The 11,845-nt window shown below is 33.2% G+C and overlaps 1 protein-coding gene across 1 annotated transcript; it reads right to left on the reverse strand.

The window, feature by feature from the left end:
• Positions 1-4,879: 4,879 nt before the first annotated feature.
• Positions 4,880-6,352, reverse strand: LOC134272364 (E3 ubiquitin/ISG15 ligase TRIM25-like). The gene has a single exon (XM_062754612.1). It carries the CDS (start codon positions 6,350-6,352, stop codon positions 4,880-4,882), a length of 1,473 nt encoding a protein of 490 aa, XP_062610596.1.
• Between the last annotated feature and the right edge of the window lie 5,493 nt (positions 6,353-11,845).

The raw sequence follows: 11,845 nt of genomic DNA on the forward strand, positions 1-11,845 counted from the left end.
TTTGGACTCGTATATAAAATTACGTGGGAGTAAAATGATAAGACCTATTTTAAGTTAAGACAGATTTTTTTTTAAATAAACAAAATGAGCAATATGAATATTATTCTGCAATTTTAATTAATTCACTGGAAATCGGGAATCACCTAACATCACAATGAAATACTATTATAAATAACACAACCTTCGCATGACTTTAATACGATAAATGGTGGAGGGGGCACTAGACGAGGAGGACTTTGGTTATTCTAAAGTTATTCTAAGGTAATTCTAGAAATACCTTAAAATAACTTTAGAATAACCAAAGTACTTCTTACTGATCATGCAAATATACACTATTACTACATGTATATAATTTTGCCCTTAAGACTATAGAAATTTTCTCCTTGAATAACATGTATATGGCTAAAAACGTGTCGTACATTAACTCTTCTTTGCAAATAATTCATTATTTTTAAATAAATCTGTTACATATATCAGAAGAGCCAGTTTATTTACACTGCGCTAATAAATGATCTGATTGTGTATGAAAAACATCAAATGACGTCATCGTGTTTTTTGTGTGTTTTACCCATAAAAGTTCCGATATTTAAGAGAAAAATTCTCTGTAACAGATGTACGTACCTGATACATGTTATAATGTCCGGAATAATATAATGTAAAAATTCCAGGATTTCAGGTTTCCTATTTTATCATGTTTGTAATTAAGATAAAGCCAACAGAAGATAGCACAAAATCAGTCATTCATGCATAATTTTATCAACTTCCTACAAGAACATGCAATAATCACTTCAAATTTACGATAATTTCTTAACATAGGACAGAACAAGTTTATATAAAATATGTTCATATTTCATTGTTTTAGAAAATATAATTCGTTTTGCGGTAACCTGAATATTTATAAAACGCCAACTGTTAAATATCTGAGATTTTCACGACAGTGTGGCCCATGTGTTGACCAGAAATCATGCAAGTGGAGCAAACGGCAATATCACATAGAGTACAGTACATCTCACATTGTTTTCCCTCATGGGCGGCACATCCAGAATAGAGGGGAGTGGTTTTCTCAGACTGTAATTTGACAAATTTGTGATCCTTGGATTCACTAGTTGAGATGTGTTCTCCGACACAGACCTTGCATAGGTTGACAAGACATGCTTCACAGTACATCTGCACTTTAGGAGTCTCACACAGGCTACATTGCATCATATCCTGGGTAGTTGTACAAGGGTCCATCACTAGCCTTTGACTCTAAAAAAGTAATTGATTCCTTGACTGTCAGGCCATTTTTTGTAGGAAAATAAAAAATGAATATTAAAACAATACCTCCATTACAAAATATTTGAATAGATGTATTAATTACAGATAAAATAATAGTTTTTTTAGAGGTATTGAAAATTAAAAATAATTCTAGACATAATTATTACCTGTCAACAAATAGAAAAAAGGCGAGGTTAGGATCCTCTTAGCAAGTGGAATCCAACACAATTGCTGTCTGTAAGTAATATGACTAATATTACTGCGTAATTCTTCTACCACATATACCACTGGTTTGATCAAGGTATTTAAATATCTGTTTTTAAATTTAAATACTTAGTAGAAATAAACAAAGCCGTTCCATGAATCGGAAGAATGTAAGAATGTATGTGAAATTCTCATGCGTGGGTTTTTGTAATTACAATTTTATGCCCATTTTACTGCATGACTAGCACTTAAAGCTGTTCTTTGTGATGTGTTATAAAGCAACAAGTGAAAGAAGTAAAGCAGAGTTGAAGTTGATAAACCATGTATCATTAAATAACAGTTAAATAAAGATTAGAATTTTGAAAGGACAAACTTTTCTTTACACAGCCAATACTGATATCGATTTCAAAATACATTTTCACTAATATCTGATGCTAATCAGAAACTCCAATGAAAAATTAGAGTTAATTTTCTTGTCCTTTGCAATGCGCATAAAAACGAAACGGGCCCTTTTTTTATGTAAACATAAATAACTCTTACGTGCTTCTGCATGCAATTTTATTCGTGATTTTTTTTATTTTATGAAAATAAATGTCTGGAAATTTTTTACGTAAATATACTTCTAGAACATGAAGAGTATTTTAATTGTTAATTTTCAATAATGTATGTTTCATCATAATATGAATCTATATATAGATTTTAACAAGACAAAGTGAGTAAACATTTTGAAATTAAGATGACGCGATCTTATCTTTCTTTCTATTGATCAATTGTTCCTCTGACTTTATTTGTTCAACAAATCTATATTTAAAAACATTCTCAGAGCAGCAAAGCCATAGTTAGTCATATTGATATACATGTGATATGGAAGCATCCTCAAGTAGTGTAGATTCAAGTCGGTTCAAATTATCCCAAGGGGTATGGTGAGGAAAAAATAGATTGATTGATTGTATATAGTTTAATGTCCCCATCGAGAATTTTTCACTCATATGGAGACGTCACCGTATGCCGGTGAAGGACTTCAAATTTTGACATTTACTCGGCACTCAGGGCCATTGAGCAGTTAGGAATTTTTATCGTGCGAACGCCTGCCGCTGACACGGGGCCTCGGTTTTTAAGGTCTCATCCGAAAGACCTGCAACTTTCACTTTAAAGTGCTGAGCGCATGGCGAAGGAACAGCTGCTACCCATTTTTTATCGACTTAGGTCAGTCGCGGCCGAGATTCGAACTCACGACCTCCCGATCACGAAGCGAGCGCCCTAACGACTGAGCTACCGTGATCGGTAATTAAAAAAAATTTAAATCATAATTTATTTTATGCTGCCTTAGATCTGCAATATTGAATGTTTGTTGTTCAGTGCGACATGTATCCTAATTGATACTCGTAGAGAATCATGGAATTTCTTCATGGAATATTTTAAATTATATCAAATCCATTCACTGTTAAATATTTTGTTAAAGCGCATTATAATATTTGATGCTAAATTTGATATCTTTGTTATAAATCTATAGCACTGTATGTCAAATGTTATAGTTTTACAAGTACATCTTAACTTTATGTCAAACGAAATTGGTTCATAAGTCATCATTTCGTACGTTCTATGGTCGATACAATGACCTTGTCAGCAAATACAATTAATCATTACCTCAATTGTCAAATCCTGACTGATGTTTTCCATATTCATTGTTAGTCCATTATTTATACACTGAATTGACAACGGATTTTTTCGTTATTACCTGATCAAGACAAGGAGCACATGGAAGGTGTGACCGGTGAGCAGGGGATGCTCACTCCTCCATGGCACATGATTCCACTTCTGATGTTTTGGATGTCCGTGTTTGCTCTGCTTCTATTTTGTATTGTTTTATGGACTTTTATCTTGAATACTGTTCGTTATCTCCATATCCGTCTTCCGTCAACTGAACTAACAATGATATGTAGCATTTCAATAACAAACATAGGTAATAACCATTATAGAAATACGAGCAGTACTGAAATAATTATTTAATAGTGGATGAGAGTGCATTTCAATATGGTAATCATAGGTTTCAACCACTATTAAAATACAACTCGTATTAAAAGAAAAGTTTTACCGCGTCAGCAATTTTTGAAATAATTATTTCAATATATATTGGATTCATTGTTCAATGCAAAATTGAAATCAATAATTTAATCCATATTGAAATCTTTATTTCAAAAGTGGACATTATTTCAATAGTGGTTGTAACCTATGTTTGTTATTGAAATGAAACTCACCCCCTATTGAAATAATTATTTCAATAGTAGTTGTATTTCAATAGTGATTATTACCTATGTTTGTTGTTGAAATTCACTCTCAACCACTATTGATATTATTCCCTCAATAGTGGTTGTTTTTCAATAGTGGTTGCAACCTATGTTTGTTATTTAAATGCACTCTCAACCACTATTGATATAATTATTTCCACAGTGGTTATATATCAATAGTGGATACTAACTACGTTTGCTATTGAAATGCACTCTCAACCACTATTGATATAATTATTTCAATTGTGGTCGTTATTTCAATAGTGGTTGCAACAATGCATATTTAACTTTCGGGCAGCCTTATTAAGGATTATCTAAAGAAAATCTTATTACGAAACATCCTCAGTTTGTGTTGTTTCACATTTTTTTCAAATCATGTCCCCGTTGGAACCACATTTATATTGAATCTTTCCAATATTTGGTTTATTTCTTCTTCTCTCTAGTCAAAGTGCTGATGCGAGCGATGAGGATCGTAGTGTAGACCTTTTGTGTTTTATTACTGGTTCTATAGAATCTGTACTTTTAATTGATCAGTATTTATGAACTAAATACATAAAGAACACACTTTTGCAATTACCAAAATAAATGTAAATTTTTGACATACAGTGTACATATATAATTAAGCTACTTTTTTTAACAAAAAAAGGGGGGAGATTAACATCATGTTAATGAAGATAAAGACAAAATAAGAAGTACATTTGTTTAAGTTTTATTAAGTATAGATGTACACATTTGTTAAATAGTTAAACAAAAAAAAAAAACAATATGGTTTATCTCACAGTAAATATCTGATTTTCATCACATTATAAATATTTGAATTAGCATCAGACCGAAAAAAGTTTACAATATCTTGAAAAGTGTATCCTCTGGAACTAAGAACAAACAGATTGTCACCAGTATTCGTACACAGTCCATGTAGTGTAAATGTTTCCCCACAGCTTATGTAACGTATGAACGCTCCGTCCTCATTTAGGATGTGAACACAGTAATTGTTCTCATCACATGTAAGGATGTTGCACTGACTGTCTGTTGTGATTCCTCTCGGACTGAATGGTTGATGCTTTGGGGAAGGTGTATGTCCATAATATCTGAATCTAAATTTTCCCGCCTGATTGACCACCACTAACGCCCTAGCTCCACAGTCTACAAATATCAAGGTTCCTGTTCTCACATATGTACTTAAAGGAAAGACCACTTGAATAGAGAGGTGTGCCCGTATGATCAAACTTAATAGATTGTTTCTCTTTGGAGTCAGAGTATCGGACAACTTTTGATTGATTTTTGTCATCACTTTCCAAAGTAACCACGAGGTCACCAGTAGAAGTGCTGCATACAGCTCCAGGTCTCCAATTTTGTAGTCTGATTACCTCCTTTATGTTGAAATTATTCTCCACAAGGTTGACAGTCCTATCCATGAAATCAGAGTAAATAAGATCGCCACTTCTTGACACCGCTATGTCTGATTGTATATTTCCTGATTTTGTAGTGATTCTTTTTAGTGGTTGGTCCCGACTCCATCGACTGTGGAATGTAAAGAACCAATCGAATTTGTATAATTTCATGGTATTGCTATTTCCACATATCAATATCTCTTCGTTTTTCAAACATGCAACATTTAGAAGATGGCCAAAATATGCAATACTTTCAGAATGAATCTTTGGTATCTGAAGGAATTTTTTTACTAGTCTGACAGGTTGACATCTTCTTTCAATTGTTTTTTGATTGAATGGGGGAAAATTAGCTTCTGGAGGTTTCATCGGTGATTTTTGTGATTTCGTAATACGGTATCCATGCTCCTCCGATTTAACAGAAATTGATGATAAATCTCCAAACAATTTACAAAGTTCATCACTTTTGGTTGTCCCTGGAGTAAATTTCGGCACAGACAGTACATGCTTTTGTGGAAGGTTTTTATATTGATCTACACGTGATTTTACACTGCATACTTTTGAAATGTCATTAGAGTCTACAGCAATATCAAGGGTATCAATTTCATCCTTAATGTCAGCAACATTCTTGTTGATTTCATCAAGCTGTGTCTGTAAAGTTTGTAACTGTGAAGTCTTCATTTTTTCAACTTGAGCCTTCAGTTTACTGACAAGTTTGTCAATTTCTTTGTGCAAGTCCTCTCCATGTTCTTTTATAGCTGTTGAGAGCTCTCCGTATTCCTTTTCTAACTGACGCATTTTGTTTTGCGTATCTGCTGCAATGCCCTGATAGGTTGGATAAATTGTTCCCTTTAATTCGTTTTGCTCTTTCCTGATCAAGTCTTTCTTTTCACTGACTACGTTCAAAATTTTTGATAACTTATGACCTAGGTGTTGATCGGATGCCAGGCAAGTTTGACAGACAGGGATGTCACAATGTTTACAGTACATCTCGCATTGTTCATTTTCATGGGAGGTACATTCAGGGAAGAGGGGAATAGAATTTCTTAACTGAAAATTGACCACCTTGTGATCCTTTGATCCAGCGATTGAGATGTGTTCTCCAACACAGGTTTTGCACAGGTTGACGAGGCATGTATCACAGTGCATCTGTACTATAGCAGTCTCGCAGTGGACACATCGCATCAAATCCTGGGCACTGGTACGGGGATCCATCTCTTATCCTTACGGCTCTGAAAATGGTAAAAGCTTTAAATTCATTGTTTGAAAACATTTCAAGGAATGTACTTAACAAATACGGTAACCATACTGGTGAATTCCAATGTTCTCTGAAGAATAAAACCACTCGATCTTCTAAACTCCACTAAGCCCAAAGTATTTTGAACAACATCAGTGCCAGGCTAAACTCATGTCCTGTTAGCCCTCATAGATTTCACATGGACTAATTCTTGTCATTAAAACACTGTCAGTGACTTAAAAGAGGGAACTTTTCACATTGTTTCACTGACAAATAGGGGTTTGGGATATACAAATACAAACATATATACATTTATTTACACTAGCTGCGTTTTTTCTACTAAGCCAACTGTTTTAAATCAATTTGAAGACTATAATCGTGTATAATCACGCGTACAAATATACACGTTGAATTTCTCGCTATTGTGACGTCACAATGAAGCTATAGCAACGTAAGTAAAAAGTCAACGATATAGGGCAGCGAAATATTTAAATATTATACTTATGGTGCTTTAAAACATGTAAAATGTAAATATAAGACACACAAAACTTAAAAGCATTCCTTAAATGTGTTTCAATATCAAGACTGCTTGAAAGTAGTGTTGAAAGAGAGAATTGAAATTAGCACCCATATATGTTTATAAAGACGTGATGTTTAAGTATAAAATGGACTAACCATAAGTATGAAAAATGTCAGTCAGTTTTTGACTCAATGATAAATTGTATTTGTTGACAAGGTCATTGTAGCAACCAAAAAATTTACGAAATGAAGACTTTAAACGAAACTGTTGATATTCTTGTTTTTTATCAACTTGCTGGTTAATAATTTACTTCGTTTTAGAAATTTTTCATACGTAGGGCATGCTCTTGCGTAAAAGAATAGTCATCGTAAAATTGTATTAAAAATGAATTGTAAAATTTATGTTAATATAAACTCTTTCCGTCCGTTTTCAAAATTACAAAATGTGTGTCTATACTCTTCTCACATGACACATTCGTGTTATCAACCTGACATGTGCTTTGTATTCTGACCTGTCAATAAAGATATAGGTAATACATCAATAATCAGCAGTCAGTTGTTTACTTTTCATATCACCCATCCTCAGTCATCCCTAATCTTTCAGGTGATGGCTCCAAGCGCCACACTCTGGAACACTGCATCAGCCGGACTGCTAAACCACGTGATGGGTGGTGTTGACACTGCACCACTAAAAGGGCGGAGGAGCTGGACAGCGATCAACGACCGGAGCGGAAGGGCTTCCAGAAAAGTTCAACAACCAAGTGTCCAGGGCCAAAGCGTACCTCCAGGTTACGGGGTAACTTCAGCTGGGGAGGGATAGGCGCCGCCAGATTACATCGCCCATGATGAAGACAGTCGTAGCTGAATCTAAACTGGATTGAAAAAGAATATGCACGTTCTATTTTCATAATTTGCTATTGAAACAAATCTATGAACTTAACTCATCCCTATTAATTTGACTATATGCTTTGGTATAATTGAGAGTATTGCTTCTTATCAGTTACAAAATTGAAAGAATAAGACGGCAAGCAAACACAGTTAAGTAAGTTATTAAAGTAATGACTTTAATTCCAGGTTAAATCGAATAATTTGGCAAAGAATTAGTGTCATTCCTTAGAATTTAATTTTGAAATTAGCTTACAACTGCAGATGTAAAATTGTATTGCCTTTTATAATATTAGTTCAAATTCGTCACTCAATAATAGAATCGTAGTAGCGCAGGTGATATGAAGCGAGTGGAGATAAAACTAATACATAGGTCTAGCAGCCATGATGTTTGTTTACATGAGGTAAGATTGAGTAACTGAAGTTAAAGGTACATTTATTAGATCGGGTATTTTCTATGACTCCCGAGGACTGGAAATGGGAGGATTACATGGATACAGAATGTTCAGCTAGTTGTCAGGAGGCGTGTCCCCATACCAAACCATGTTTTACAGAAATAGTTTTCTTTCCTTCTTGGTTATTAATGAGAGGCCAGGATCAAAACAAAATTCAAATTTTTCATTAAGCCTTTTAGGTTAATAACCGCCATTATTTCTGGACAAGAACCAAATACTCTATGAATTTGTTACTAACCGTCCACAGTAACGTTCGAAGATTGTCCGATAAATTCATGGTCAAAACTTTTTCCCCGAAAGCTAATGGGTGCACTGAGCTAAAATTTTCAACAAATGTTTCTTTTTCTTCATGTTTTAGTGTATTTTATTCATTTTTATAAAATAATAGACAAAATGAAGATATTTATCATGTTTGAATGTGCAAAGGGTACTATCTCCTACGGCGCACGATCAAAATATAGTTTCAAGTGAAAAACAAAAGCATTATATCAAAATAAAAGTATCAAATAACTAAACTGAAGTGAAAATTATCCTATTTTCAATAGACTATCTATTTTGTCATCTTTTTGAAAATTTCAAGGCATTTGCTTAATTTTATGATTAAGTCGTAAAAATAATACATGAGAAATGGCGATGTTACAGAGCACTTGAGAGCAGTTCACTTTAATTTAGATGTAGTAATGACGCCTAAGAAGACTTTAAAGGACACAGAACAAATTAAGAAGAAATATATGAAAATATCACCAGGTCTTTAGTATACACGTGAAATGGACGTTTTCTGGCAAACTTTTTTTTTATATCAAATCACAGGATATAACAAAACACACGGACAAACGTCTTTGGTAATAGTCAAAGACACTATAACTGCAGGTATTTTCTATTCCATTAAATGATATTGTGAATCCTGTCCATAACTTACAAATATATCTTCAAAAGGTCTCATAAGAGGTTGCACTTGGTTGCGTCGACTATTTAAGGAGGAAACAAGGGAAACTCAAGCTTGTACATCACTGAAATTCTTTAGTTTAACGTAGATTGCGGGTTTGCTGACGTCACTATAGGATTTGACGTAAACAGCTTACCGCGTTCAGATTAACAAGGCAAAAAATATCTTCAGCAGTAGATATCTACTGTATGCAGTAAAAAGTTAAATATATTTTAAAGGTTGTTTGGTGTATTTAAATATTTTTTGTGTGTAATTGAGAATAAATGATGTTTTGATCAAGGTTGTCTTTTACATTATAAGCAATTTTTAACGCTGCTATCTGTTGTGTGTACTACGTTCATTTCTAAAATACCACTGCCTAATTGTTGATACAATACAAAAACATAATTTTTTGTTCACTTTTATGAATGTTGTTTTGTTTGTTTAATTTAGTCTATATACAAATCTACTTTATTTTTATTTGTTTTACAATCGTCTCTAACTCATTATACAAGGTATCCATTTTCTTCGTGATGATGTACGCGTAGATTGGTAATATTTTTATCCGCAACAGTATTGTCTGAGACAAGTATAAGTATATGATTTTTAAAACGAGAAAGAATGGACACTATATGGGACGTCAATATGCTAAACGTACTATAATTTGTACATAAGTTTCTCTTCCTGATGCTTTTTTTTTTATTTCGGGGCGGGTGTGTGTGTGTGTAAGGTACTCAGTAATTATCAACAGGAGAGACGTTCATGATTTAGGTAACATCACTAAATAAAATATGTAGGTCCTATAAACTGTCATCTATAATTCAGACCCTATTATTATTGACAATCAATAGCGATTCGGCTTACAACTGCAATTGGTGTTTTGTTTGAGTGAGGGGGGTGTCAAGGCAAGAGTTGCAGTCCCTTAGGAAGCAATTTCAGCTAGCTACTCGCATATATTTTCAGTTGGGGGTACTATCAACAACAAAAAATTCCTTGACAAGCATAAAAAGGACGGGGTATCAGGCGTTTTAATTAAGGGGGCACGAGCATATAGAAGTGATGTTTTCTATAGCATTAATTGATACCTGTTTTCTAAAGTATACTGTATGCTTTCTATAGAATTCTATATATCGGCAAAATAATGATAAGAAATGGCCTTTACGACATTTTGAAGGGAAAATTGAAGTCTTTTAATTCAGAGATAGACAAAATTAATTCATTCTATGGAGTATAAATGTATACAATGTACGTCATAAAGCTACTTTAATTCAACAGCAATATTTCCGATTTAAAATCGGGTATATTTTATTAATAGATAAAAATGATGCAAAAAATGCATATGTTTGATAATGTTCTCAAATCCGGTAAAATGTTTATTTTTTCTTACATCCATGTACATCTGTTATAAATTGATTATAATAATTTTTCTGCATCCCTAGTCACACATGACTTTGAAATAGTGCCACGCTGTTGGTAAACTATGGCAATGATTATATCGGGAGATTGAATTACGGATCGCATGCTTTACTTTGAGTGATTTGTTGATTAATTCATTTTTTTTCGAGTCATGCAGGCATACGAAAATAATGACGTCGCACCAACGTAATATAACGTTGTGATGAAAATTTTAATACTTCTGATGAAAATTGTAAAACTTTGAAGTTTTTTTGCAAGAAATTGAGCGAGAACACATATTAATTTTTTTAAATGAATCGATTCTAAATTTGCTTCATATTCATTGTATCGAGTAATATAAAATTCGTCTGCTTCGTTTTAATGCTATGATTATGGGTTTGAAATGCCTGTACCGACAGAAAAGGGACATTTTACTATATATTTCATTGAAAAAGCGTCACCTGTTCTCATCAACATTAGCGCATTTGAATTACGATTACAATCTAACCACGCAGACGAATCTCAAAAAAATTTCAGAAAGAAAAATTTCAAACGAGAGGAGTCAGCTGACAAATTTTTAGCATATGTTTTCAGGCAAACGGTAAACCCGCGATCTACCTTCAGTAGGACGTATCCAACTTTTGTTAGCAAAGAAGAAACGTGAAACTGCTTTAGACACTAAAGGACATCATCACCCCTGCGTCATAACAAAAAGTTTCATTATTTGTTTTTGTATGTATATTGTATATCCATTTGAAATTTAATATGCAAACGAATATTATTTAGAAAAATCAACTAAAAGAGTAGTGAAATTTTAAGAACGCAGTAAGAATTACTTTTCAATATAGACAACATATCCATGATTTAACGGAAACCTAACAACCCTCGTACATTTAGGTTGTCCAAGTATTTAGAAAGCTTGGCTTTTAACATCGCCGTTAATGAAGTTGAACAACCGGACATATTTCTATTACATTCATCTACAAATAAAACATAATGAACAATTCAATTATAACAGGTTTAATGTGTACATCTCTTTTATTTCTCAATTATCCGATGAATATCTTATCCGACTCGGAAATCAAATTGCATAGATCAGGAGTACGATCATCAAAAGTAGAAAGTTTGTAGCCAATGTGATGCCTTCAATATATTTTTCTATGTTGAATAGTGATGATTTTTCACAAATTAATTGAATATGGATAGTTAAATTAATAAATGACTGAATGAAAAAGAAAAGATTTATATGATATAAAAACCACTCATTGCTTCATTTTAATGGTTTAATTTCA

The sequence above is a fragment of the Saccostrea cucullata genome, unplaced genomic scaffold (genome assembly GCF_032062105.1).
Source record: "Saccostrea cucullata isolate Sc308-1 unplaced genomic scaffold, CSIRO_AGI_Scuc_v1 ctg15901, whole genome shotgun sequence".
Taxonomy (NCBI): Eukaryota; Metazoa; Mollusca; class Bivalvia; order Ostreida; family Ostreidae; genus Saccostrea; species Saccostrea cuccullata.

Bases quoted from the DNA above. Each gene is read 5' to 3' on its own strand.
- LOC134272364 (XM_062754612.1), bottom strand. From the start codon at position 6,352: ATGGATCCCCGTACCAGTGCCCAGGATTTGATGCGATGTGTCCACTGC.